Source organism: Stenella coeruleoalba (assembly GCF_951394435.1).
Source record: "Stenella coeruleoalba genome assembly, chromosome: 12".
Classification (NCBI taxonomy): Eukaryota; Metazoa; Chordata; class Mammalia; order Artiodactyla; family Delphinidae; genus Stenella; species Stenella coeruleoalba.
This window is the reverse complement of record NC_137158.1, coordinates 77,843,345-77,869,766: the sequence shown is the minus strand read 5'-3', so window position 1 is coordinate 77,869,766 and position 26,422 is coordinate 77,843,345. Positions and strand designations below refer to the sequence as shown.

The window sequence follows — 26,422 nt, the reverse complement described above, 5'->3', positions numbered from 1 at the left end:
ACTGCAGATTCTTGAGTCTGAAGTTGATCTCATGAAATTGGAATGTGAAAATACTAACCAAGCAGTAATAAAGGGGATGTATTGGAGAATAAAGGAGTTTTCAGAGGGTCAGTTAAGAGATGGTGACAGAATGCAAGTATTGAGACATGAACTCCTAGAGTAGAGGGGAAACTGAAAATTTGGGACACACTACGCAATATGAAAGGGCAAGGTATGTTGAGCACTTGATATAGGACACAAAACATTTGAAGCTAAAATAAGAATGACTCCAAGTTTTGGAGCCTGGGGAGACTGGGAAAATAATATGAAAATTGAGGAAGGACAAGTTCGTGGCTAAAAATGTGGAGTTCCATTTAGATTCAATGTCATTGACTTTTCTGGTCTATTTTAGCTTTGTACACTCTTTCTTTGGATAAAATTACTAGAAAGCCATGTTCTTTAGTAGTGAAGTAACCATTTATTGATGCCATTTGTGCTATTGCATCAGTGGTTCAAGGGAGCCCAGTGGTTCAAGGGAGCCCTGGGTCTCTTATAGAAAAGGTGAATCACCAACTCTTTATTTCATAAAAAACTTTTGGTAAACTGGTGAGGTTTGTGGGTTACTATGTAGTTTAATACATATTATGCAGACTTTTCAGTTCTTTGAGAATCCAACCTGCCTGCCCTAATGTGATTGTCTTTCCTCCTCACCATCTGAATGATTCCACGTGTCTGCAGATTCAAGTAACCGGGACTATATCAGATGTTTTTAGTATTTAGCTGTATATGCAGGTCATGCGAATTTTGGAGGATCTTAGATTTGGAAGGGATTTTTCTTGGAATCGGTTTTATGAGAATCTCTATAGAAAAAACCTAATCAGTTTTTAGATTAAACTGAATATACCTCTGTGGAAAATGTTACTTGAAAGCCAGAATTTCTCTTTTCATGAGACAACTGTTCTAGAAGTTTCAGTAAATATAGAGCACCTTTTTTTTTTTCAGCATAAGAAAAATAAGAAATGGGTTAATTCTCCCTTTGAAAGAGACATTTTTCTTAATTTTCATTATTAATCACCTATCAGCATAGATTTTGGGAAAAGTGTCTCAGCAAGTTTAGCATAGGTTGAAAAAAAAATCTGGGACTTCCCTGGCGGTGCAGTGATTAAGAATTCACCTGCCAACACAGGGGACACGGGTTTGAACCCTGCTCCGGGAAGATCCCACATGCCATGGAGCAACTAAGCCCTTGAGCCACAACTACTGAAGCCCACGCACCTAGAGCACGTGCTCTGCAACAAGAGAAACCACCACAATGAGAAGCCAGCGCACCGCAACGAAGAGTGGCCCCCGCTCGCCACAACTAGAGAAAGCTGGCGCACAACAACTAAGACCCAATGCAGCCAAAAACTAAATAAAATTAATAATTAAAAAAGTAGATTAAATAAAAAGAATCTGTAGGAATTTATAGTGCAATCAGAGCTTATTATATTCTTGTTTTCTTTTCCCATTATAATGGAAACACCTGAGGGCGTATTCTTTCCCTCTCAGGTTTAAACTGTGTCCCTAGAGCCTGGAACCAGTAGGCACAGGGTAGGCACCAGTCCTTTTTTGAGAAAATTGCTTATTACATTACTTAATTATCAATTAATTATATAAGTCAATTAATCAAAGCATTTCGAACACCTAATATATTCTGAGAGTTCTACAAAATGAGGTGCTTTATGAATTATGGGCTTCTAATGTGTTTGATATCCATATTCATTGTTTCGGCTAACAACCAGCTTCTGTGTGTATCCCGAACAAAATTCCAATATTTAGAAAAGTTTCTTCAGTGAAGACAATTCAAACCAATTAAGTAAAACTGATAAACTCTTTGCCAACCTGTGTTTCTAGAGTTTGTATGGGAAAGGAATATGAGAAAGTGAAATGATGACAGATCCACACAGGGCAAAAGATGTTTCAGCAGCTGTAAGTGAGCAGTTTACTTCAAGATGACCACACGGGTGAAAGGGGTAAATGGGACAGTTTAGGTACCACTTGAAAACCTGAACATAGGAATTATTGAGGACTTTTTGAATTCTGATACTTCCCTCATAATTTCAGGTGAGTGAAAAGATCTTTAAAATGGATGTTTTTTTAAAAAAATTGGAGTATAGTTGCTTTACATTGCCATGTCAGTTTCTGCTCTACAACAAAGAAAACTATCCATATGTATACATATCCCCTCTTTTTTGGATTTCCTTCCCATTTGGGTCACCACAGAGCACCGAGTACAGTTCCCTGTGCTATACAGTAGGTTTTCATTAGTTATATATTTTATACATAGGGGTGTATATATGTCAATCCCGATCTTCCAATTCATCCCACCTGCCCCGCCCACTCCGGTTTTCTCCCTTGGTATCCTTATGTTGTTCTCTATATCTGTGTCTCTATTTCTACTTTGCAAATAATATCATCTATACCATTTTTCTAGATTCCACATATATGCCTTAATATATGATATTTGTTTTTCTCTTTCTGACTTACTTCACTCTGTATGACAGTCTCTAGGTCCATCCACATCTCTGCAAATGACACAATTTCGTTCCTTTTTTAGGGCTGAATAATATTCCATTGGATATATGTATCATATCTTCTTTATCCATTCCTCTGTTGATGGACATTTAGGTTGCTTCCATGCCCTGGATATTGTAAATAGTGCTGCAATGAACATTGAGGTGCATGTATCTTTTTGAATTATGGTTTTCCCTGGGTATATGTCCCGGAGTTGGATTGCTGGGTCATATGGTAGTTCTATTTTTAGTTTTTTAAGGAACCTCCATGCTGTTCTCCATAGTGGCTGTATCAATTTACGTTCTCACCAACAGTGCAAGAGGGTTCCCTTTTCTCCACACCCTCTCCAGCATTTATCGTTTGTAGATTTTTTGATGATAGCTATTCTGACCAGTGTGAGGTGATACCTCATTGTAGTATGTTTGGTTTTGGCTTAATTTATTTGTTGTTTATGATGTTATCACCATGTCCTAACATTTATTTTCCTTGGTAGGTTCCAGAATGTATTTCTAAAATAATGGTTCCCCACCCATATCTTTATGACCAGGGCAGTCAATAGCTGAGGCAGGCTTTTTTTTTTTTTTTTATTAATAACTTCTTGTTGCTAAATTCACACAGTGTGGGAACAATTGCTTATGTTGCCAATATTATTTTCCTTTCAATTCTTCCCAAACTTGGCAAAAGCAATTGTGAAACACCAAGGCTGTGAAACGTTTCATTTGCTGTCTTGTTCTCATGAGGCTGTGGTGTGCTCGGGCACTGCTGATTTGGAAGAGGACGCCAGGGTTAATGACATAGGTTGGGCTGTATCAGAGGATAGTCTTCTTAGCTCACAGCAGTGACTGAAATGCCCAGTCAGGGGGATGCAGCATTATCTTCTCTCGTCTGGTAGGCAGTGCATAGTGCTTTTTCTGGTGTTTCCACAACCTTTCTCTCTTAAATTACTTCATCTTTTTTTTTGGTAGGATCCAGCTTCTTCCTTCTTGAAAATTTAAATAATTTTTAAAATGCCTTAAATAATTAAGAAAATGCTTTAAAATATCAGACAGATATGGAGGCAGACAGAAAGAAATAAATGAATTAAGATCATTTATTTAAATGAATTAGGATCCCACCACCTTGGTGCGATCACTGTAAACATTTTAATGTATCTGTTTCCAAACATTTTTTTGTGTTTTCCAAAAATAAAATTATAACTTGATTTTCTCACTAAGCAATATATTACAAACATATTTTCATGTCAATACGCATATATATCCACAACATCATTTGAAATCGGAAATCCTGTTATTTTAAAATCACTTAAAATACCTAACAGAAAATAGAATATACAAGCGCACATATGCTAAATTGAATATAAAGCAGTATGTATTTATAGTTATGTATGTTTAATATATGTGTTTATATAATTACTAATATGTGTATAAATATCTTGATAGGTGTGTGTGTGTATAACTCAGTTATTCTTTTAAGCAAGCAGGCAGGAAGGTGAGTTTCGCCAGCATGGGTAGGAAGGACAAACGTCACCAGGACTCTAGTCCTGCCCTTTCGTACTAAGTTGTGTCATCCTAGGTCAGTGATGTAACTCTGTATGCATCCATTTTCTTACAAGTACACTTTGACCAAGAATGCTGTCCCTACGTAATTCAGAGTGTTATTTGAGAAAATCATATGCATCTTAAAGTGATAAAAGAAAATCATATAAAGAAAGACAATTATATATATTCTTTAGATGAGATGTGCTTACATAATATTGTGATTTTAGTATGCAGAAGAATTGTGCTAAGGATTTTCAGACACCAGAAATGTTTGTTTGTTTTTGTGTTTTGTTTTCTTGGTGACAATGGCTATCGTGTGCTGGAGATTCTAAAAATACGCTTACTGACCCTGTGTCAAGGGTGATTTTAAGCCATAAAACTGGACAGTGAACTAGGAGGCCCTGGGGGATTCTTCAGCACAGTAGTTCCTAACCTGGAGGAAGAGTTTAGGTAATACGTGATTTAGTGATACGGGCTGTGTGCACATTTCCGGAGCAATAGAATGAGAAGCGCCCCATGGGATGAGCTGAACTTCTGGTTAGATTTGAGGATTTTCCTGAGAAATCATTATGTGAACATTTATCATCCCCCTGGAGCAAGCTTTTTAAGGACCAAGGGCCCAGCTTCTTCTACCGACAAGCTAGCTGATAAACTCGTCTGTCATTGTGCTGCTGTGTTTGGTTTCCCATAAAACGTGTTTCAAGAACATTTGGAAAGGAAGCTATGCAGTGGAAATGAAATATATATATATATATATATATATATATATATATATATATAAAATATATATATTTTTAAAGGAGTCAGCATTTAAAACATGTTTGAAACAATGTCTTCAATAAGGACACAAGGAAATGACGTGCTATAGTCGAAGATGTCCCTGGGTTCAGAATCAGAACGATGGGTCCCACCGTGACGCTGCAGCCACTTAACAACTTAGGCTAATCCCCAACCCTCTCTGGGCTTTCTTCCTTACCTGTGAAATAGGAACATGAATAGCTGGCTGTTCCCTGGGAAAGAGGTGGTCTCACGAACACCATAGTAGCCACTGATATTTTCCTATTTTGAATCTTAGGAAACTTACTGTGGCAAATGCATTCTCATCCTTTACTGACAAATAAAGATTTTCAGAGGAGTAACTTAACATTTTTTAGAATTTATTTTTGAAAAATTGTGGTACACTGCACGTAACGTGAAATTTCCCATCTTAACCATTTTGAGGGGTATACAGTTCAGTGGCATTAAGTACGTTCACATTATTGTGCAACGATCTCCAGAAGTCTTATCATCTTACAGAACGGCAACGCTGTATTCACTAAACAATAACTCCGCATTCCTTCTTTCCTCCATCCCTGGCAACTACCATTCTACTTTCTGTCTTTACGAGGTTGACTGCTCTCGGTCCCCTGTATAACTGGAATCATAAGGTATTTGTCCTTTTGTGACTGGCTTATTTCACTAAACACAATGTCTTCAAGGTTCATTGCATCATATTGTAGCATGTGTTAGAATTTCCTTCCTTTTTAAGGCTGAATAATATTCCATTGTATGTGTATACCATGTTTTTTTATCCATTCATATCTGTTGACAGGCACTTGGGTTGTATCCACATTTTGGATATTGTGAATAATGTTGACATGAATATGTGTGTACAAATGTCTTTTTGAGACCCTTCTTTCAATTCTTTTGGTTATATATTCAGCAGTGGAATTGCTGGATCATATGATAATTCTATTTTTAATTCTTTGAGGAACTGCCATACTATTTTTTTTATGGTGGCCATTTTACATTCCCACAACTGGTGCACAAGCATTCCCTTTTCTCCACATCTTCACCAACACTTGTTATTTTCTGGTTTTTTGTTTGTTCTTGTTTTTGGATAGTAGCCATACTAGTTGGTGTGAGGTGGTGTCTCACTGTGGTTTTTTTTTTTTTTTTTTTTTGCGGTACGCGGGCCTCTCACTGTTGTGGCCTCTCCCGTTGCGGAGCACAGACTCCGGACATGCAGGCTCAGCGGCCATGGCTCACGGGCTCAGCCGCTCCGCGGCATGTGGGATCTTCCCGGACTGGGTTACGAACCCGTGTCCCCTGCATTGGCAGGCGGATTCCCACCCACTGCGCCACCAGGGAAGCCCTCACTGTGGTTTTGATTTGCATTTCCCTAATGATTAATCATCTTGAGCATCTTTTCATGTGCCTTTTGGTCACTTATATATCTTCTTTGGAAAACTATCTTTTCCCATTTGGGGTTGTTTTGTTGTGGCTCAACTAACTGTGATTTTGAAAGAACTAACCTTATTTTTTATTTCTCTTGAATTTCTAATATTGAAAGCAAATGCACCAGATTTCAAGTGTTCTTAAATGATGTTCCTTTATTTACTCTTCCCTCACTCCTGCTCTAACCATGGATGGTAGATGAAATTTACTGGGAAGCAAGAGAGACAATTTATTCTGTAATAGCGAAATTTAATCAAATGTCTTCCTATTCATTAAAAATTTTTCCTTCCTTTTTAGTGCTTTCTTCCTTTTTTTTCTGACCATGTTGCTGAAGAGACCAACTCTACGTAGGGGAAAGTGATAGCATCTCTAGGGTCTTAAGGCTTCTAAAAGACTGATGAGAGTTGAAGCTGCATGGGGCAGATCACGAATGGCCTCGTGTACTAAGGCTTGTGCCCTGTGGTGAGGATATTATATTACAGAGAAAAACAACACAAGATTGTTTTGAGCTAAGATTTCCATCTTAATTGTTTCTGAAAATATTTCAGAAGATAATGACTATCTTTTATGTCAGACTACCAGAAAGTTCACTAGTAACTTAATTTCATTTAAAATATGATTTCATAGGGAGAGAATGGAAGAATGTAAGTAAGAATGGCTAACTAGAGGAGCTGATTTATAAATCATACAGTAAGATGCCAGTCACTTCTTGGTCACCACTTAAATATGACCTAATATGATAATGAAGTAGTCCCATTCTTGGGTGATTTTTAAAAGGAAATAATGAAGAGGGATTATGGTGTCAAGCAGATGGGCTGTTCCTGAGCAGGAACCACGAGTAAGGACATTTTCAGTGAGAGGAATAGCATCTCGATTTAGATTTCCCAGAAGCAGACCCTGAGAAGAGAATTTGGGTTCAAGTAATTTATTTGGGTAGTGATACCAGAAATACTTGGAAAGGGAATAAGGAAGTGAGAAAGGGTGGAAAGTTAGCTGATACAGCTGTCTTGAGGGCTTCCCTGGTGGCGCAGTGGTTGAGAGTCCGCCTGCTGATGCAGGGGACACGGGTTCGTGCCCCGGTCCGGGAGGATCCCACATGCCGCGAAGCGGCTGGGCCCATTAGCTATGGCCGCTGAGCCTGCGCGTCCGGAGCCTGTGCTCCGCAACGGGAGAGGCCACAACAGTGAGAGGCCCGCGTACCGCAAAAAAAAGATTAAAAAAAAAAAAGCTGTTTTGAGCAAGCAAATTATGACTGTGGGTAACTTAATTCTGCTGGGGAACTCCGAGAGCCTGAGAAAAACATGCACTTCTGAGTTTTCCTCCCAAGGGACAGGGGCACTGGAATATTTATATACCCAGTCCCAACGGTCATTGGTTGAGGGCTTGTCCTGGGGGCAATGCATCTCTGCATAGGTGGGGAACTGGAATCTGGCAGCCAGAGAAGTCCTCCCACAGAGAGATGCAAGGACTGGCAGTGAAGTCTGGCCATTGTGCCCCAGGTGATCCATGTGGCTGGGTCGCTAGCAGCGTCCGCTGCAAGCGGTCTGCTTCCTTCAGAGCTCTTTTCTCCCCCCCTTGCTGAAGCGTCAGCCTTTCAGAACCATCATGATTATCACCATCAACACCTTCAGTCCATTTTTATAATGAATGCCAGGAATCTGTGGGTTCTGTAGGAAATCAGGTCTTTCTGTTTATTAACCAAGAACACTTACCGAATGTTTTCTATGTGGAACGTCTCTTTGTAAGAAGAAAGACTTTCTGGGTGAAAATCTCATTATATTCATAATGTAATGCTAGATAAACCCCAATGCAATAACATTTTAATAAAAGCATAACCCAGATAATGTATGAAGGATACAGAGAGCTTGCTAACATTATTGTTCTCCAAAGAATTTAAAATATTTTGTACAGCAATTAATCTGACGCAGAGGAAACAGGGAGCTTAGACACAGAAAGAGCTACTCAGAGGGCTCGGCTGACAGTGGACAGAGTGAAAAACTTATTTTACTTCACCTTTGCCTTTTTGGGTCATTCCTCCTCTTATTTCCTTTCCATGCCTTTTCCCAATTCTTATCATTAATAATAAAATCTTAAATTATGTATTGCCCTGACAGTTTTACAGTATTACATAGATTCATGTTAACTCTAGTTAGCCTGAAGACTCTGGTTAGATCCACCATGTGGTGCTGACCTGAGGGGTTAAGTTGCTCGGCCTAAAAATCTTGCTTCAAGATACTCTGATTCAAATCCAGGATTCTTCCTTCCATGCAATCCGTCAACTGCAGATTCTCTTCTATTTCAGCTCTTGTCTGAGACTGAAGAAATTTTTGTCTAGAATTATTTAACTGAGTTCTGGCTTCTGCTCTGAGTTTTGTCACTTTAATGACATCACATAACTTTCCTATTGTGTAATGCCAATCTAGTTTGATGTCTAGGTTAAAAACTGATCCATTTCTTAAATTCTGGCACTTGAATATGATTAATTGTCCTCTAAAGGCTAATAGTACCTAGATGGCATATGCTTAGCACTCAGTAAATGTTAAGGTTTTATTAGATATTACTCAAGATTATTATAATTATTATATTTCTTAAAAGGGTTTCAAGCATTCTCACTGCCAGGCCTGCTTCTGATATCTAAAAACAAAACAAAACAAAACAAAAAATTATTTTTTCTTCTTCCCTTGCAGTGCTTGTCATAGCCCAGTGCTAATACGCTCGGCTCTCTGCCTGCAGGCCCAGGTAATACTCGTAAAATGGAGATTGCCTTGGTGTATAATCTTCCTAGTTCCTTTACTGAAAGGAAGAGGGAGTCGAGTTGCTTATCAGAACCAAGCAGCATCACATAATCTGTCATCTGAAGAGAAGGAGGGAAGCTTTAGATTTCATGCAATTTTTTGAGGGGAAGAAACACCACTAAAACTATCTAAAAATAGTAACAATGTCACTACTAAACGTTCTTAGACTGTATTCCACTAAATATGTATAGCCAAATTCTGTGCTCTATTATTATTTGTGTGGGGTTATGTCACCATGTTTGTGTTCAGTTAGGTTCATTTGTTTCTATTTGTTTTAAATTTTTGGAACTGCTTCTTTTTTGTTTGTTTTTGGTTTATTTATTTTTTTACTAGAAATCATTTACTCAATTCCAAAGTCAAAACTATTTACAAATTACAACCAGGTAAGCCTCGCTTTCATCCCATTCCTCTACCCACTTTCCTCCCTCCTTTTATTTTTGTTTAAAAAATTTTTTTCTACTGTTTCTTTTTACAAATATAGGCAAGTATGTATACTGAGGGGTATCCTATCTCTCTTTTCTTACATGAAATTAGCATACTGTATCTATTGTACTGTACCCTACTTTTTCTCTTGCTTTGTCCTGGAGATTATATGTATATATGTCATTTTTCATAGTTATTCATTATATGTAGATGCCATAGTTTATTGAAATGTCCCCTGATCATAGACATTTGAATTCTTTACAGTCTTTTGTTCTTGCAAATAATGTTGCAATACATATGCCATTTAACATATTTATATTTAGGACAGATCTCAGAAGTGGAATTTCTGGGTCAAAGGGTAAATGCATTTTTGTTAGTTACTGCTCAGTTTCCTTCTATGGGGTTTCATTTTGCATTACCACTAACAGTGTAATGAGAATGACTGTTTCTCCGTAGAGCTAGAACTTTAAAAATTGATTTCACCTTTTCTTTCACCTCAGTTTATTTTTACCTTGTATTTTAGAGGATATAATTCAAATTTCTTTAGTGTCATGAGTCTGTGTACCAATAGAATTTACTTATTTATTTATTTTTCATTTTTATTAAACTACAGTTGATTTATAACATTATATTAATTTCAGGTGTATGGTTTAGTAATTTGATATTTTTATAGATTATACTCCATAGAAAGTTGTTACAAAATATTGGCTATATTCCCTGTGCTGTACAATATATCCCTGTAATTTATCTATTTTATACCAGGTAGTTTGTACTTCTTAATCCCCCTCACCCATTTTGCTCCTTCCCCCACCCCTCTTTCCACTGGCAACCACCAGTTTGTTCTCTGTATATGTGAGTCTGTTTCTGCCTTGCTATGTTTGTTCATTTGTTTTATTTTTTAGATTCCACATATAAGTGAAAACATACAGTATTTGTCTCTCCCTGTCTTACTTAAGTCACTAAGCATAATACCCTCCAGGTCCATCCATGTTGTTGCAAATAGCAAAATTTAATTATTTTTTATGGCTGGGTAATATTCCATCGTATATACATGTATATACACAATATATACAACATTCCATTGTGTGTGTGTGTGTATATATATATATACACACACACACACATATATATATACCACATCTTCTTTATCCATTCATCTGTTGATGGACAAGAAAACTGGGTAGCAATACCCATATCAGACAAAGGCGACTTTAAAACAAAATCTATAACAAAAGACAAAGAAGGACATGTATTGATAAACAGGTCAATCCAAGAAGAGGTTATAACATTTGTAAACATTTATGCACCTAATACAGGAGGACCTAAATATAGAAAGCAAACATTAACAGATATAAAGGGAGAAATTGACACTAATATAATAATGCAAGGGGACTTTAACAGCCCACTTATATCAATGGACAGATCATCCAGACAGAAAATCAGTAAGAAAGCAGTGACCTTAAAAGACACATTAGATCAGATAGACTTAATAGATATTCACAGAACCTTCTTTCCAAAATCAGCAGAATACACATTCTTTTCAAATACACGTGAAACTTTGTCCAGGATAGATCACGTGCTAAACCACAAAACAAGTTTCAATAAATTTAAAAAGATTGAAATTATTTCAAATATTTTTTCTGACCACAATGGTATGAAACTAGAAATCAATTATAGGAATAAAACTGGAAAAACCACAAACACATGCAGACTAAACAACATGCTACTAAAAAAAGCCCAATGGGTTAATAAAGAAATCAAAGAGGAAATCAGAAAATACCTTGAGACAAATAAAAATAGAAACACAACTTTTCAAAATATATGGGATGCAGCAAAAGAAGTTCTAAGAGATGTTTTTAGCAATGTAAGCCTACCTCAAAAAGAAGAAAAATCTCAAATAACCTAACTTCCCATCTAAAGGAATTAGAAAAAGAAGAACAAACAAAACCCAAAGTCATCAGAAGGAAGGAAATAATAAAGATTAGAGAGGAAATAGAGACTAAAAAAACAGTAGAAAAGATCATTGAAAGAAACTGAGTTGTATCTTCAGAAGATATTGATAAAATTGATAAACCTTTAGCCAGACTCATTAAGAAAAAAAAGAGAGTGGGCCCAAATAAACAAAATTAGAAATGAAAGAGGAGAAGTTATAACCAATGTCATAGAAATACAATCATAAGTGAATACCACAAACAGTTACATGCCAACAAATTGGACAATCTAGAAGAAATGATTAATTCTTAGAAACATACAATCTTCCAAGATTGAATTAGGAAGGAATAGAAAATCTGAATAGACCAATTCCTGGTATTGAAATTGAATCAGTAATCAAAAAACTCCCAACAGACAAAACTCCAGGACCAGATGGCTTCACAGGGGTATTCTGCCAAACATTTAAAGAAGAATTAATCCTTCTAAACTATTCCAAAAAATTGAAGAGGAGGGAATATGCTAACTCATTCTATAAGGCCAAACCCTGATACCAAAACCAGACAAAAACACTGCAAAAAAAGAAAATTATAGGCCATTAGAATTTAGTGACAACTGTTCCAGAGTGACATGAGAATGGACAGCTCTGCTTAGAGTTTAGATTTTGCTCGTTTCCAACATACTGGGGGTTTCAGGGCAGAACTGAGCAAACCACGGATTTATATGGAGAACTGGAGCTTTGCAAAGCTCCTAATTCTGATATTCATTGGGTAACTTCCCTTAAATTTATTTAAAGTAATTCCAAAACTGTCAAATCCATATTCACACATAAATGCAAAAGCATATTACAAAGAAATCTATATTTTGTTTTCTAATTTTTCCCTTGAACTTAAGATTCTATTCACTTAAACACATACTTTATTTAATAACAGGGTTTTGGGGGAAATGATACAATGAAAATTCATATAGATTCTAACGTGCCTCTTGATTTCAGAACTATTGAAATGTAAAAAATCAGATTTCTCAGAATCAAGGAAATAGAGTTCCACTGAGAATAGAGAGATAGTTATACTTTTTGTTTTTCACCATGAAATACATAATAATTTCCTGTATTATACTTCATTTGCTTCTGGTTTGGTCTTCTTTGACCTACTTATCCTCTGGAATATATATATCATTCTTATTTTTCTAGGTCTCGTCTCTACCTTTCTGACATATGTAGTCCCTTAAGAAGTGATTTTATCTATTTTGCAAGGTTTGTAGTATGAAAAAGCCAAACTTTACTGATGGCAATGAACACTTTGCATTTAAATATTAAAATTTGATGTCCTATCTTAATTAATTTTTAAAAATATGTCTGAGTGTGGCAAATTCTATGTAAAATATTTTGACTCTAAAATTCCTGTAGTCCAAAATTGAAGCAAGTAAGAAATATTAACCTACTTTTGTGTCTAAAGTTTGAACAAATCATACTGAGTCATCAGCGGGATCGTCAGAGACCTCATATTTTACCTTCATTTAAGTCTTACTGATAGCCAAACAGGAGGGATTTCATTCATTGTTTTTTACTCCCCAAACTTCTCCTGCATCTCATGTTTTTAAAAACAGCTTTATTGAAATATGTTTTACATACCATAAAATTACCCTATTCAAATTTACAATTCAGTAATTTCTGGTAAATTTACTGAGTGGTGAGCCATCATAATACATCAGCTTTAAATCATTTTAATCATATCTATAAAATCCTTTATGCCGATTTACAGTGAATCTCCATTTCCACCCCCAACTCCAGGGAACCACTATTCTATTTTCTGTCTCTGTAGATCTGCCTTTTCTCTACATTTTATATAAAGGAATCATACAGTATTACATGATTTCTTGTGTCTGTCCTTCACCTAGCATTATGTTTTCAAGACCCTTCCATGTTTTAGCACGTGTCAGTTGTTCACTGAACAGTATTCCATTGTATGAATATACCACACTATTTACTAGTTGACGGATATTTAGATTGTTTCCCATTTTTGGCTATTATGAATAGTACTGCTATGAATATTTGCATGCAAATCTTTGCCTGGGCATATGCTTTCATTTCTCTTGGGTAGGTACCTAGGAATGGAATCACTGGGTTGTATGGCAATTGTATGTTTATATTTTTTAGAAACTGCCCAGTGTTTTTCCAAAGTGGCTTCTGCATCTCATTTTAGCACTTTCTTTATTGTCAGAGGAAAAAGACCATGTTTCTGTCATTCACTCATTCACAAAACTCATTTCTTTATTTTGCATGTGTTGAACACGTACCTTGTCCCAAGAATTAATGATATAACGATAAACACAAAATTGTTTCCTCCAAAGTGCTCACCATCTGTTGGAGAACCAGAGGAATACCTAGATAACTAAATACAGTTAAGAGAAGTATGGTAAGCAAAGTCCACTGCTGAGGTTGAGGTGCAAAGAAGAGGGCACAATTCCAGGCTTGGAGGAGCAGGAAAAAGTTTTGGAGAAGGTCACACCGAAGTTGATTTGTGGAGACATATCTAGGGGAGTGAATGAGGAAGGGCATTATAAGCCTAGGAGCAGAAGGCATCCTGCCCTGCTTGCAGTCAGAACCCCTTTACCCAGATCACCTTTACTTTTCTTCATAGCAATTATTGCCTACCGTGTGCTATGTAATTTATGTGTTCATTTGTTGAGCTATTGTCTCTTTTCTCCTTGAAAGTAGAGATCTCTGTCTGTTTTGTCCACTGATAAAGCCCAAATATCTGACACGGTATCTGACACAGTACCTGACACAAAGAAATGGTACTCAATAAATATTCATTGAATAAATGAATGTATAACCACAAACAGTTTTGATAAACATGTGTGTTTAATGCATAATACACCAACTACAGATGAAACTTCACTGAGTTGAACAAAATCAGAGTTGCTGGGTAAAGTGGATGGATGGGTACATGAGGAGGAACACATTTAAGATTGTAGAACATCACGTCACAAAGTAGAGAGCAGTGTCTTGTTTCAGAATTTAAGACTAGATTTGGTAAGGCAAGTTTGCACAGTGACCAAAGGATGGTTTGATACTTCTGGTAAGAGAACAAGATTTTTATTACATTAGAATCCAGAGAAAAAATTGCAGGTACCGATGCAGAAATTTCAAGTAACTTTTCAGAAATTTAGGAATGATTGAAGAGAAAGGATGCCATTTGAGAAAGTTATTTAATTAATACAATAAGGAACAAGGGATCTGAGGGGGTGGAGGAGGGAAAGGAGGAAGAAGAGGAGAAAACTGTCATTTCCTTAGGATTTTCCCACTGTGATTGTCATTTTTGAGGCATTTTTTGCAAGTCAAATAAGCAAAGACAATTTTTGACACAGTTGTGATTTTGAATACACCTTGAATGTCTTAGGTACAATGAAAAATGCCTTTGCTCATAAAGGAAACATTACTGGGGAAATACTAAAGCATCTTTTACTCATATTCATTTTGGCTCTTGTTTGAAGGAATCTCAGCCGTCTCCATTTTGCAGGAAAGGAATCCACCCAAATGAAGACTTACAATTTATCTTTTACATATATCTGTATTTAGTTTTTTGTTGATTGACTTTTGTGTTGTTATCATTTAATATGGGCTTCTTGTACTGAAAAAAAATTGTCTAGAGACTAATAATGCTATAAATTGGGTGCTAATTGTAATTCAGCTCAATGGAAGTATTATTCTCTGTGTTTTAATTTTTTTGTTTATTTTGGTTGAATAAGGGGTAGGGACCCTGGAGGAAATGAAATTGTATTATTAAGCAGGGCTTGATCATGAAGCACCTTTTATACTCTGCTAAGCCTCTTAGACTTGGTCTAAGAGCAATTGGAAACCGTACAGGATTTTAATGAAAGAAGAAGTTCATGGAGTGAAGATTTGCTGTGACTGTGATTTGGACACTAAATCAGAGGAAAGGACAGAACTAGAGAGAGGGATAATGGTTTAGAAGACTTTTGCAGTAATTCAGGTGAAAGTTAATGGTGGTCTGAAGGAGGTGGTGGATAAGGGATGCATTAAAGAGCTGTGGCAGATGCAGCAATCATACAACTTAGTGGTTATTTGCACAGAAGCTGAGAAGGAGATTGAAGCATCAAGGGTGTCTTACATATTTCCGTTTTTTTTTTTTTTTTTTTTTTTTTTTGGACAACTGGATAGAAAGTGGTATCTTTCACTGAAGAGGAGAACACAGGAGAAAGAGGAACAGGCATTTCATGGAGTAAAATGATGAGTTTGGTTGTGGATTTTCCACTCTTGGGGAGAGTCTTAGTTTCTGCTGTCACATAACAAAATACCATAGTCTGGGTGCCTCCAACAACAACTATTTGTTCCTCCCAGTTCTGGAGGCTGGGATGTCCAAGATCAAGTTCTGGCAGATTCCATGTCTGCTGAGGGGCTTCATTCTGGTTGGCAGACAGCTGCTTTCTTGCCATATCCTTAGATGGAGGAGGAGTAGGGAGAAGAGGGGGAACCACTGGTCTCTTCCTCTTCTTATAAAGGCACTAATCCCATCGTAGGATTAGTAAGGGCTTCACCCTTATGACTTCATCTAAACCTAATTACCGGGCTTCCCTGGTGGCGCAGTGGTTGAGAATCTGCCTGCTAATGCAGGGGACACGGGTTCGAGCCCTGGTCTGGGAGGATCCCACATGCTGCGGAGCAACTGGGTTCGTGAGCCACAACTACTGAGCCTGCGTGTCTGGAGCCTGTGCTCCGCAACAAGAGGCCACGACAGTGAGAGGTCTCCGCACCGCGATGAAGAGTGGCCCTCACTTGCCACAACTAGAGAAAGCCTTGACACAGAAACGAAGACCCAACACAGCAAAAATAAAATAAATTAATAAACCTAATTACCTCCCAACGGTCCCACCTCCAAATACCATCACTTTAGGGTTTAGGGCTTCAACATATGAATTTGGGATGGGGGGGCACAAATATGGGGTCTGTGGAACACCCATTGAATAGGTACACTAGGCAGTTGTATCTTGGGACAGAAGCACCAGGATTGAAACGAGTTTGAAGTATAGGTTTTGGATATGTGTGTACAATGGTTATACATGCAGTCATGGGTGTGTGTATGATCCCTGTGGAGAGTACTGGAATGAGAAGAGAGTAGGTCTGTGGTTAGAAATCTGGGAAATACTGACATTTAAGAAACAGACAGGGGGAAGAAGACCCTGTGAAAGAAAGCAAGGAGTAGTTAGAGGAGAAAGGGGGAAGCAGGAATGTGTTGTTAAGAGGCATTTCAAGAGGGAGGAAGTGGGCTGGAGTGTCCGTTCCTAGACTTCAATTAAATGAGGGCTAAATAGGGTAGTGGGATTTAGCAACATGAAAATCACTGGGGTTCATGGTAACTACCCCTTCTGTGGAATTGTGGGCATAGAAATGAATGAGGGGAGGAAGTAGAAACAAATGGTGAATATAAATTGTTTTATTCTTTCTAAAATAATTACAGGAATTTACACTAAAATACCCTAGCCTATCATAGGGTTGTTTTAATCAAGGTGAAATTTACATGAGATTGTCCATTCCTTAATGAACAATTCAGTGGTATTTAGTACACTCACAGTATTGTGCAACCACTATCTCTGTTTAGTTCCAAAGCATTTTCATCCACCCAAAGGAAAACCCATACCCTTTAAGCAGTGGCTCCCTATTCCCTACCCCCACCCCAGCCCCTGGCAGCCACTAATCTGTGTTCTGTCTATAAATTTACCTATTCTGGATATTTCCTGTAAATGAAGCATGCAGTATGTGATGGTTTGTGTCTAGCTTCTTTCCCTTTGCATAATGTTCTCGAGGTTCCTCCACATTACAGTATGTATCAGTACTTCATTTGTTTTTATGGCTGAATAACAGTCCATTGTATGGATAGACCACCATTTATTTATCTGTTCCTCTGTTGATGGGCACTTGGACTGTTTCCACCTTTTGACTATTGTGAATAATACTGCTATCAACACGCATGTACATGTATTTATTTGAGTACCTGTTTTCACTTCTTTTGAGTATATATCTAAAAGAGAAACTGCTGGAGCCTAACATCGTTTTTTAAAACTATACTTTTAGTGTGGGTGGGGGAGGGATGGCTTGGGAGTTTGGGATTGGCAGATGCAAACTATTATCTGTAGAATAACAAGATCCTACTGTAGAGCACAGGGAACTATATTCAATATCCTGGGATAAACAATAATGGAAAAGCATGTGAAAAAGAGGGTATCAATATATATGTATAACTGAATCACTTTGCTCTAGAGCAGAAATCAACACAACATTGTAAATCAACCATACTTCAATAAAATAAATTTTAAACACTATACTTTTTTTTTTTTTTTTGCAGTACGTGGGCCTCTCACTGTTGCAGCCTCTCCCGTTGCGGAGCGTAGGCTCAGCGGCCATGGCTCACGGGCACAGCCGCTCCGCGGCATGTGGGATCCTCCCAGACCGGGGAATGAACCCGTGTCCCCTGCGTCAGCAGGTGGACTCCCAACCACTGCGCCACCAGGGAAGCCCTAAACACTATACTTTTGTATAATGCTAACTGAGAGTTCACAAGGAGCATTGTGCATTGTAGAAAAAGTTAACGTACCCAGTCTCTTTTCAAGTTCTTTACATTCTCTTTGAGATAGGATTGGTGAAACCACCATTCAGTAATTAAATAACACATCAAAAGAGAGATAAGTTGAGTGAAAAAAACATGTATAATTTTTAAAGAAGGAAGTGCCCTTTCGAATTGAGTTCTGAGTTTCATAAGAAGAAAGCACTTCAGGTGAAGAGTTTGGATAAGTTGACTCATGCAGGAGAGAGAAGACAGGACAGGGCTAAGGTTGGAAGTTTCACAGTTTAATATTTCTGAAGAAAGAGTGCAAGTTGCACCCTATTTGGTGATAAGGGAAAGAAACACAGATGAAGAGCACCCATGGTGCTGATTTCATAGCTAGCTGACTCTAAAAATTAAGATTGTATTTTTAAAACCCATTTTTACTCATCTCCCAATAACTGACTCTTTTATGTTTAATCTTGTGGATTGTAATTCTCCATCAGAGACACCAGTGTAGATGGAAGATTTGAGCTCTGTCTATGATAAGCAGTCTAGCCTCCTATGGTTCAGTTAAATTTTATTCATAAAGTAAAGATTAAGACATTTTTAGAATGTCTTAATGGAACATTAAGTGGAACAATGATTACATTTCCTGTAAAATTCTTGGTGTTTTAAAGTGGCATTCATTCTACATCCTTAAAAGTGTCATTTTCCTCTGCTGTCTTTCCTTTATAGAAAAAACTCCTGGGAATTGATTATGGAACTGAGATTTTCCAAGACATGGCTCTGTGATTTAACCCCCAAGGAACTTCCTAAAGACTTGGGAGAGGAAAAAATGTTTGTTCAGTATCTGTTAAGTGTTTTATTTGTCTGAGCTCACTTAAGTCCTATTACAACCAGTAGGTGGTAGATCCATGATATGAACCTCAATTTACTGACTCCAAAGTCAGGCCTCTGCTCACCATATAATAGCTAATTAGGTTTCTTCTTATGTGCCTGTGGCTTGTGAGAGAAGTAGGATGAGAAAGATGCTGAGGATAGCAGGAAGTGGAGCTCTGATAGGTGAGCTCTGATGTTTTCTAGGAAGACAAAAAGGGGTCGGGCAGGTCCTACTTGTGCCACACATTGGCTGTCCCTAAACTGTGCCATGTTACTTCTCAGGGAAAGATTCTGGATGATTTATCAGAAGAATATTAATTCCTCTTAAAAATATGTATCTAGGATAAGTCCAATGCTGATTCAGAGGGGTATCTTTTTTTTTTTTTTTCGTGGTACGCGGGCCTCTCACTGCTGTGGCCTCTCCTGCTTTGGAGCACAGGCTCCGGACGCGCAGGCTCAGCGGCCATGGCTCACGGGCCCAGCCGCTCCGCGGCATGTGGGATCTTCCCGGACCGGGGCACGAACCCGTGTCCCCTGCATCAGCAGGCAGACTCTCAACCACTGTGCCACCAGGGAAGCCCAGAGGGGTATCTTTTGACACACCTCCATTTCACTTACTCTATCTCTATTCAACATATATGATCCCAATAAGTGAACTGCTAAGATGGACACTTTTATTCATATTAGTGTATGTATTTGTTTCAGGCAGAGAAAGCTGATGGATTTATCAACCTGCCTGATTTCACTGTAGAGAGAGCATCTGAATGCAAGAAAAAGCAGTAAGTTGTCTATCATTTTCCACAAAATATGGAGCCAGGATAACATCTCTTTATAATGTTCCTCAGGTGATAAGGTGATGTGGAAGTTAATGATGGTGACATTCAAATGTCTGAGAATTTTGACTTTATGGGTTGGAACCCCAAACAATAATAGAAGCTTTTAACCTCTTGTTTTCTGGAATTTCATTTTGTGGAGCAGATGGATTTTAAAACCCCACGGAGCCCTAGCAGGGCGTGCTGTTAATGATGGTGTCTGTGATCCAGTGAAAAGCAAGCTGCCATCCAGGACTGGCAGGGTGACGAGATGTCAAGGCTGTGTCCTTGTAAAGAGAATGACTACATAGGAGTCACCAGAGCTGCAGATATGATACCAAACCAGTTTCTTTTTCTTAGTTCATGAAATTGTCAGTAACATCCTTGAAATTGAATTCTCTGAGATGTCTTAGACTTGGGGATTAGCCCCCTGATATAACGGAAGTCCAAAAGGTTTGAGAGCGGACAGGAGCCAAGAGTCACCAGCCCATGACTCTAGACCAGCTAGCCAGACTCCCAGTTAAGTGCTCTTCCCATGATAGGATCCAGCTGCATTTTGCATATGTGCCCTCTTCACCTTTCACTTATTCTTTATTCTGCTTTTGACATCTTTTCCTGTTTTATTAGAGTGGGGCAGTTCCCTATTGACCTGTGTTCCTAGTGACAGCAATTGATTAGTTTATTTTTAATGAATAAACTGGTGTTGGCTTTAGGTCTTTGCCATTCTGATGTAGCTTCCTATCTTTAGTGATACACGAGGTTGTGGTTTTGACCACACTGGTCATTTACAAAATCTCTGGCCCATTCAGCAGGACTTCCTGTCTAAATGGTAAAAGGGAAATACTTTGTTATCTTCAATGTTCTATACTTTTCTTTTAAACGAAAAATCTGCCTTATATTTTTCCTTTACTAATAGAGAATAGCTTGGATAAAGTTTTTGATGTGTTTTCACAGTGTAGAAGTTTTATACTTGATTGTTTTTCTGTAAATACAATTATTGTATATGCTTGATTGAATTTGAATGAATACTTTGTTTGAAGGAATTGATCTGAGTATTTTGAAGTGATACATCTATCACTTTATATTTTAATTTATTGTCTATTTATAGCAAAACAGCAAATGAAAATAAAAGAATATATCCATATGTTTTAAATAGAAACTATTGATCAGCCATGACTCAGTCCTGGTCTGGATGTCCTGACATGATGAATTACCCCTCTGCTCTCTACATAAAATAGAGATTAGACAATGGGTATTTAACGTAACTAAAACTTTTGTTTTTGTAAATTAACAAAGAAAGCAGATGAACTTACCATACTTATATTTGACTGTTTTACTTTCGACTACATTGTTGACTACACTAACTTCTAATTTCTTATGTGTCTGTGCTTTTCCCCCTTCAAGTGCTTTTAAGATCAGCCATCCACAGATCAAGACCTTTTATTTTGCAGCTGAGAATGTGCAGGAAATGAACCTGTAAGTAGAGAAACATCAGTAAATCCAATCTTTATGGGAATAGATTACTTTGGTCAGGTGTCTGAATTTTAAGCACATGTGCATATCAATTATGATTTTTTTATTTCTGCTGCTTTAAGGATTAATCTCCTTAGCAGTTATAAAGTCTTCTCGCTTTCTTTTCTAGTATTTAGAAGCATTTTGGAGAGCTACACAGATCAAAACGGCTATTTTAGGAAGAAGTAATAAGATTCTTCTGAGGGAACCACTAAGTTGAGAAAGGAATAGAAGACATTATAAGAAAATGTTAATATGAGAATCAGCATCACAGGGAGAAAGGCTCGAAAGAATGGTGTAACCGATCTCACAGCTTTCAGAATCCTACACGAAAAATATCTGCAGCATTTCATAGTTGCTGTGTGATTATCATGATTCATGGTTATCATCTCTCCATGTTCTGTCCCCAAATTTTGCAAAACATCTTTGTTTAGAGTACCTCTAATATAAATACATATCCCTAACTCCATTTCCTGTTTGCTCAGTTTAAGTAAGTGGAATATACTGGTAGAGTGTTACTCGTCTTGCGACATCCCCTGCTGGTTTAGATTGCGGTGTGATCGCAGTGGCTCTTACTTGGATGAGGCTCTATATATTTAAGGTGCTTGAGGCACCAGAGGGCATTCTATTTAAGTCCTAGTCTCAGAATTCAGTGTTTCTTATTACTTTCACTTAATTAATTAAAAATATATGTATGAAAAAAAATGTATATGTAGGGAATAACTATTATGTGCTTCCTTGCAGCAGATCCCAGGCACTAGACCTGAAAAATATGGACATCATCCCTCCATTCACAGAGCTTATCGTTTAATCTATTTATATTTTTATATTTAATTATATATTTATATCTATTAATTAATCAGTTTATCTTTTAATAGATCTTTATTGGAGTATAATTGCATCACAATACCATGTTAGTGTCTGTTGTACAGCAAACCGAATCAGCCATGTGCACACACGTGTCCCCATATCCCCTCCCTCCTGAGCCTCCCTCCCATCCTCCTTATCCCACCCCTCATATTAATTTATTTAGACGTAATGATTTTCTTATCTATCTGTTCTCTGTAATTTCTCTTTGGCCTCTTGCTTTAGAAATGTAAAGGAAAAAAAAGCTGCTTTTTACTAAACATATATGAGCAGGAGTACACACACACACACAGAATGCCTTACACCATATCCCCAGGGAAGCCTTTTCTCCCTAGAAGCATTCTCATTTGTTCCCTGCGTTTATCTCGCCACCACAAACCTTTAGATGAGGGCGGAATTGCTCTTTACCAGAGAAAGTTAGAGAACCCTGCGTTAGAAATGACAAAGCAAGGTACTGACAACGGCGTCTTCCAAACAAGTCTTTAATTTACTTGGACAAGGAAAGAAGTTTCTTGACTTTTTGACTTTTTGACTTTTAACTCCCCCCCACCAGCTTTCTCAAGCATCTGAGAAAAATAAGAGCAGATACACAAAAGGAGGAGATAAAAACTTCACAGTCAAAGCTCTTTATTTCTCTTTTTATTTGCGTTGGTAACGCTAAATCCTATTGACTAGCAAGGTCTAGGTGCGTGGAAAGCTTAATGTCTTGCCCAGCAGTCCTTGGAATCATATAGTAGTGAGTGTCAGTCCGGAGCCGAGCCATCCATCAATCCCAAGTGGTCCTTTCTAAGCTTTAATGGTGGTGAAACAGGGCTGCCCATCAGCAACCTCTCCCCACCCCCATAGGTTCCCTTGGTGCCTGGCTTCTCCCAAACAGCTTCTTGTATCTCCAACTTTCTTCCGGTCCACATCCTTCCCATTCATCCTGTGACTGGTTCTTTCAAAGTCGTTCTGTTCTCTCCAACAAGGGCAGAGTAAGACTGAGTTTACCAGAAAAACAATGACTGCGAAAGGTTTTGTTACCGAGAGAATTTCTCTACCTACACAGTGAAACACATTTTAAGCCAGTAAAAGTGTGAGACCCTTACAAGATTATCTGAGTCAGCTCTATTTCAGGCAGATGTGCTTTCTAAATCACACACCAGTTATTTAGCTCCCTGCCCACCCAGTCCTCCAGTTTTTGTTTACATTTCTGGCCCATTTATCTTCACTTTTCAACATACTCCCTTTGCAGAGCTCTATCTAATGGCAAGTACAGTTGCATGATTATTAGCTACACACTCTGCCTATTTGACGTTAAACCAAAGCCTTTTATAGTTATGAAAGCCAAGATCTCGTGGCTTATCTATGCTGTGAAGATCTGTTAATTTTACTTGAAATTATTTTAGTATTTGTTTATCTTTCCAGCTTACAAACAAGATGTAAAATTGAAATTTGAATGTGAGGTGTCATGACCCATATATTTGAATCTCTCAGTGACCTTTATACTCAAAAATTGTCCGTCTGGCTACTCATAAATAAATGGCCCATTTTGTCTGTGCCTGAGTGTATCACAATTAATGTATCATAATTTTTCATTTATAATGTCATTATTAAGCTTTATTATTCTGAAGATGGTTTTTCTAATAGCCAACAATGCAGAATCCCGAAAGTTAACTTCTCCCACAAGAGTAGGCGCTGCGGGGGAGGGGGGTTAAAGCTTTTTTTTTTTTTTTATTAATTACTTAATTTTTATTTTTGGCTGTGTTGGGTCTTCGTTTCTGTGTGTGGGCTTTCTCTAGTTGCGGCAAGCGGGGGCCGCTCTTCATTGCTGTGCGCAGGCCTCTTAACTATTGCGGCCTCTCGTTGCGGAACACAGGCTCCAGTCGTGCAGGCTCAGTAGTTGTGGCTCACGGGCCTAGTTGCTCCACGGCATGTGGGATCCTTCCAGACCAGGGCTCGAACCCTTGTCCCCTGCATTAGCAGGCAGATTCTGAACCACTGCGCCACCAGGGAAGCCCTAAAGCTTTGTTCTGCAGTAGCCCCTGAAGAGCTTCCTTTCTTACTGATGAGGTCTGTTTAAGCTAGGACGGAGTGCATCTGGGTATTTCTTAGTGAGATGCAGAGGTGCTAGGGAAGGAGGGAGTGGTATCTGGAGAGATGGATCCTGTTTCAGAATTTCGCCTCCTTGGGAAACTGCCTTTTTGGGTGGTGACGTTTCTCTCAGTGATGATGAAGGAAAAGGTAGTTAAGTTTAATAGAAGCACTGTGTGTTCTGCAGGGACCCTCAATTGACAAGTATAGGGGTGAGTAATTAAAGGTAATGAAAGGGTTGGTTTCTAAACAAAGACTGGTGGTAGCTGCCTTTCTCAGACGGTGTTTGTGGGAAAAATGTCATTTTGTACATCAGTTTCTTAACACTTGTGCTTCTTCAACGCACACATTCTCATCCAGTTAACATACAACAAACTCCCAGGAAACATCTGTCATCTTCTTTTATGTAAATATGTCTTTTTGTGTATCCATCTATTTAGACACAAATAGAAAGTTTGCTACTGCCTGGATGTTTTTAAAAAAAAGTGCTTAGCAAAGGAGGTACTCCAACCCCGTGGGTTCTAGAAAGAAAACAAACAAGATTCTGAACAATCACTAGTTTTTCCCAGCAGGTAACTGATGGTGGCAATTAAAGGTATATGAGTTTTGGGTAAGGGCTGAGAGGAATCTGCTTTACTGTTCAATAGTCTTCTGCTATATCTGGAAAGGAACTTAGAAACGTCTTTTCTTATTTCAGGCATTCTCAATTCATCTGTTTTTTTGTCTTGTTATGTTAAAAAAAGAAGTTTGTCTACTTCACTTTGAGATGATTGTTTTGCGGGCAGGGTCAGCTTATACAATTATGAAATCAGGAATAAACTAGGAATTAGTGAGCCATTAAATTCATGGTGCTTTGCCTGATCAGTTTTTAAAAATGTACTTTTAAGTGTTTCTTTTAGTTGAGTAATGCATAAAACATATTCTTGTAAAGAATCATGTAATACAGAAGTATGTAAAGCGAAAACCTTCCCATTCCCCCAACTTTACCTTCCCGTTCTACTTCTTTCCCTAAGATAAAGCCACTTTTCACAATATGACTGTGTCCTTTCTGAGGCTTTTCTTTGCATACCAAGTCTTGTATAATACATATGCAAATATATAGTTTTAGAAGCACATTGAATCAGGATAAACACTTTGTTTTGTACTTGCTTTTTTCACTTAATAGTATGTTAGGATTTTTCCAGGCCATTACAAGGCCCCCCACCCCATCTCAGTCTTTTTATTAGCTTCTTAATAACATGGTACTTTTGGAATTGGTACCATACTTTATCCGTTTTCCTGTTAATGGACAATTATATTGTATCAGTTTTTTCTTTTTGCCTTTGCAAGCCTTATTGAATTAATATTCTTCCACATTTATTTATGTACATGAAGGTGTGTTTTGTAGGATAGATATTTATAACTACGATTATTGGGCGAAGGGGATGAAAATTTATGTTTTGAATAGTATCATCAAATTACCTGCTTAATATTGGCTGTTCCAGTTTTTCATGGTCGACTCAAGGGATGAGAATGTTTTTCCTAAAATCTAATAGAAATCAGCAATATTTAAAATTTTTGCCAATCTAGTGGTGGAAAATATTTTCCTGTGCATTTCCCAAAATACTACTGAGCCTGAGAATTTTCCCATATATTTATTAACCATTTGTACTTTTTTGGTCATTTTCTGTTTCTTAGTTTTGTTTGTTTTTCTACTGAGTCTTGATGAGCATTTTTCAGTTCCTATGGCATGATCTGGGCCCAGGTATTGGTCCAGTTTTAAGTGGCCCAAGAGACTCATGTTTATCATGGTGCAAAAGGGGACTTTCTAAATGAGGCTGGAGCTCATCTTCTGTCTTGTAGGCAGTTCTATTTTATTTATTTTTTAAAATAAAATTTATTACATATTTCCCATTAAAAAATAATCAGTACAGCAAGACCATGGCAGGATGAGGGTTGGGTAAGGGTTCCTAATTTGTTGACAATTGCAGACTTGGGAATGTGCAATATTTGTGCTATGGTGGGGTGTAGCTGGGTAATTTACCAGGAATTACAGGACTAGAAAAAATAAACCATATAGGTGAATCAATAAATGCATAGCATTATTATTATCATTTTGTTGATGTTGATTGACTTAGGCTACTTATGTTTCAAAACAAGATGAATACACATTATGGGATATTTTTTAAAAATAAAGAAAACTGGAAAGAAGTGGGAAATAAATCACTTAGATTATCTCTACCCCAAAATGATATTTTCCCTTTAAATAGAAGGTTATATAGCTAGGAACATATGAA

At 37.7% G+C, this 26,422-nt stretch overlaps 2 protein-coding genes across 5 annotated transcripts in view; one reads left to right on the top strand and one right to left on the bottom strand.

The window, feature by feature from the left end:
* OPRM1 (opioid receptor mu 1) overlaps positions 1-26,422 on the bottom strand; it is a gene marked incomplete at its 3' end in the record, with an annotated part of 159,030 nt that overhangs the window by 12,845 nt on the left and 119,763 nt on the right. The window lies entirely within an intron of this gene.
* Positions 1-26,422, top strand: part of IPCEF1 (interaction protein for cytohesin exchange factors 1) — a 124,622-nt gene that overhangs the window by 60,293 nt on the left and 37,907 nt on the right. For all 4 annotated transcript variants that reach the window (XM_079939054.1, XM_079939053.1, XM_079939052.1 and 1 more), the window contains 2 exons: positions 19,588-19,661; positions 21,099-21,170. In XM_079939054.1, the coding sequence (XP_079795180.1) occupies positions 19,588-19,661; positions 21,099-21,170 (146 nt within the window). The remainder of the gene's footprint in view (positions 1-19,587; positions 19,662-21,098; positions 21,171-26,422) is intronic.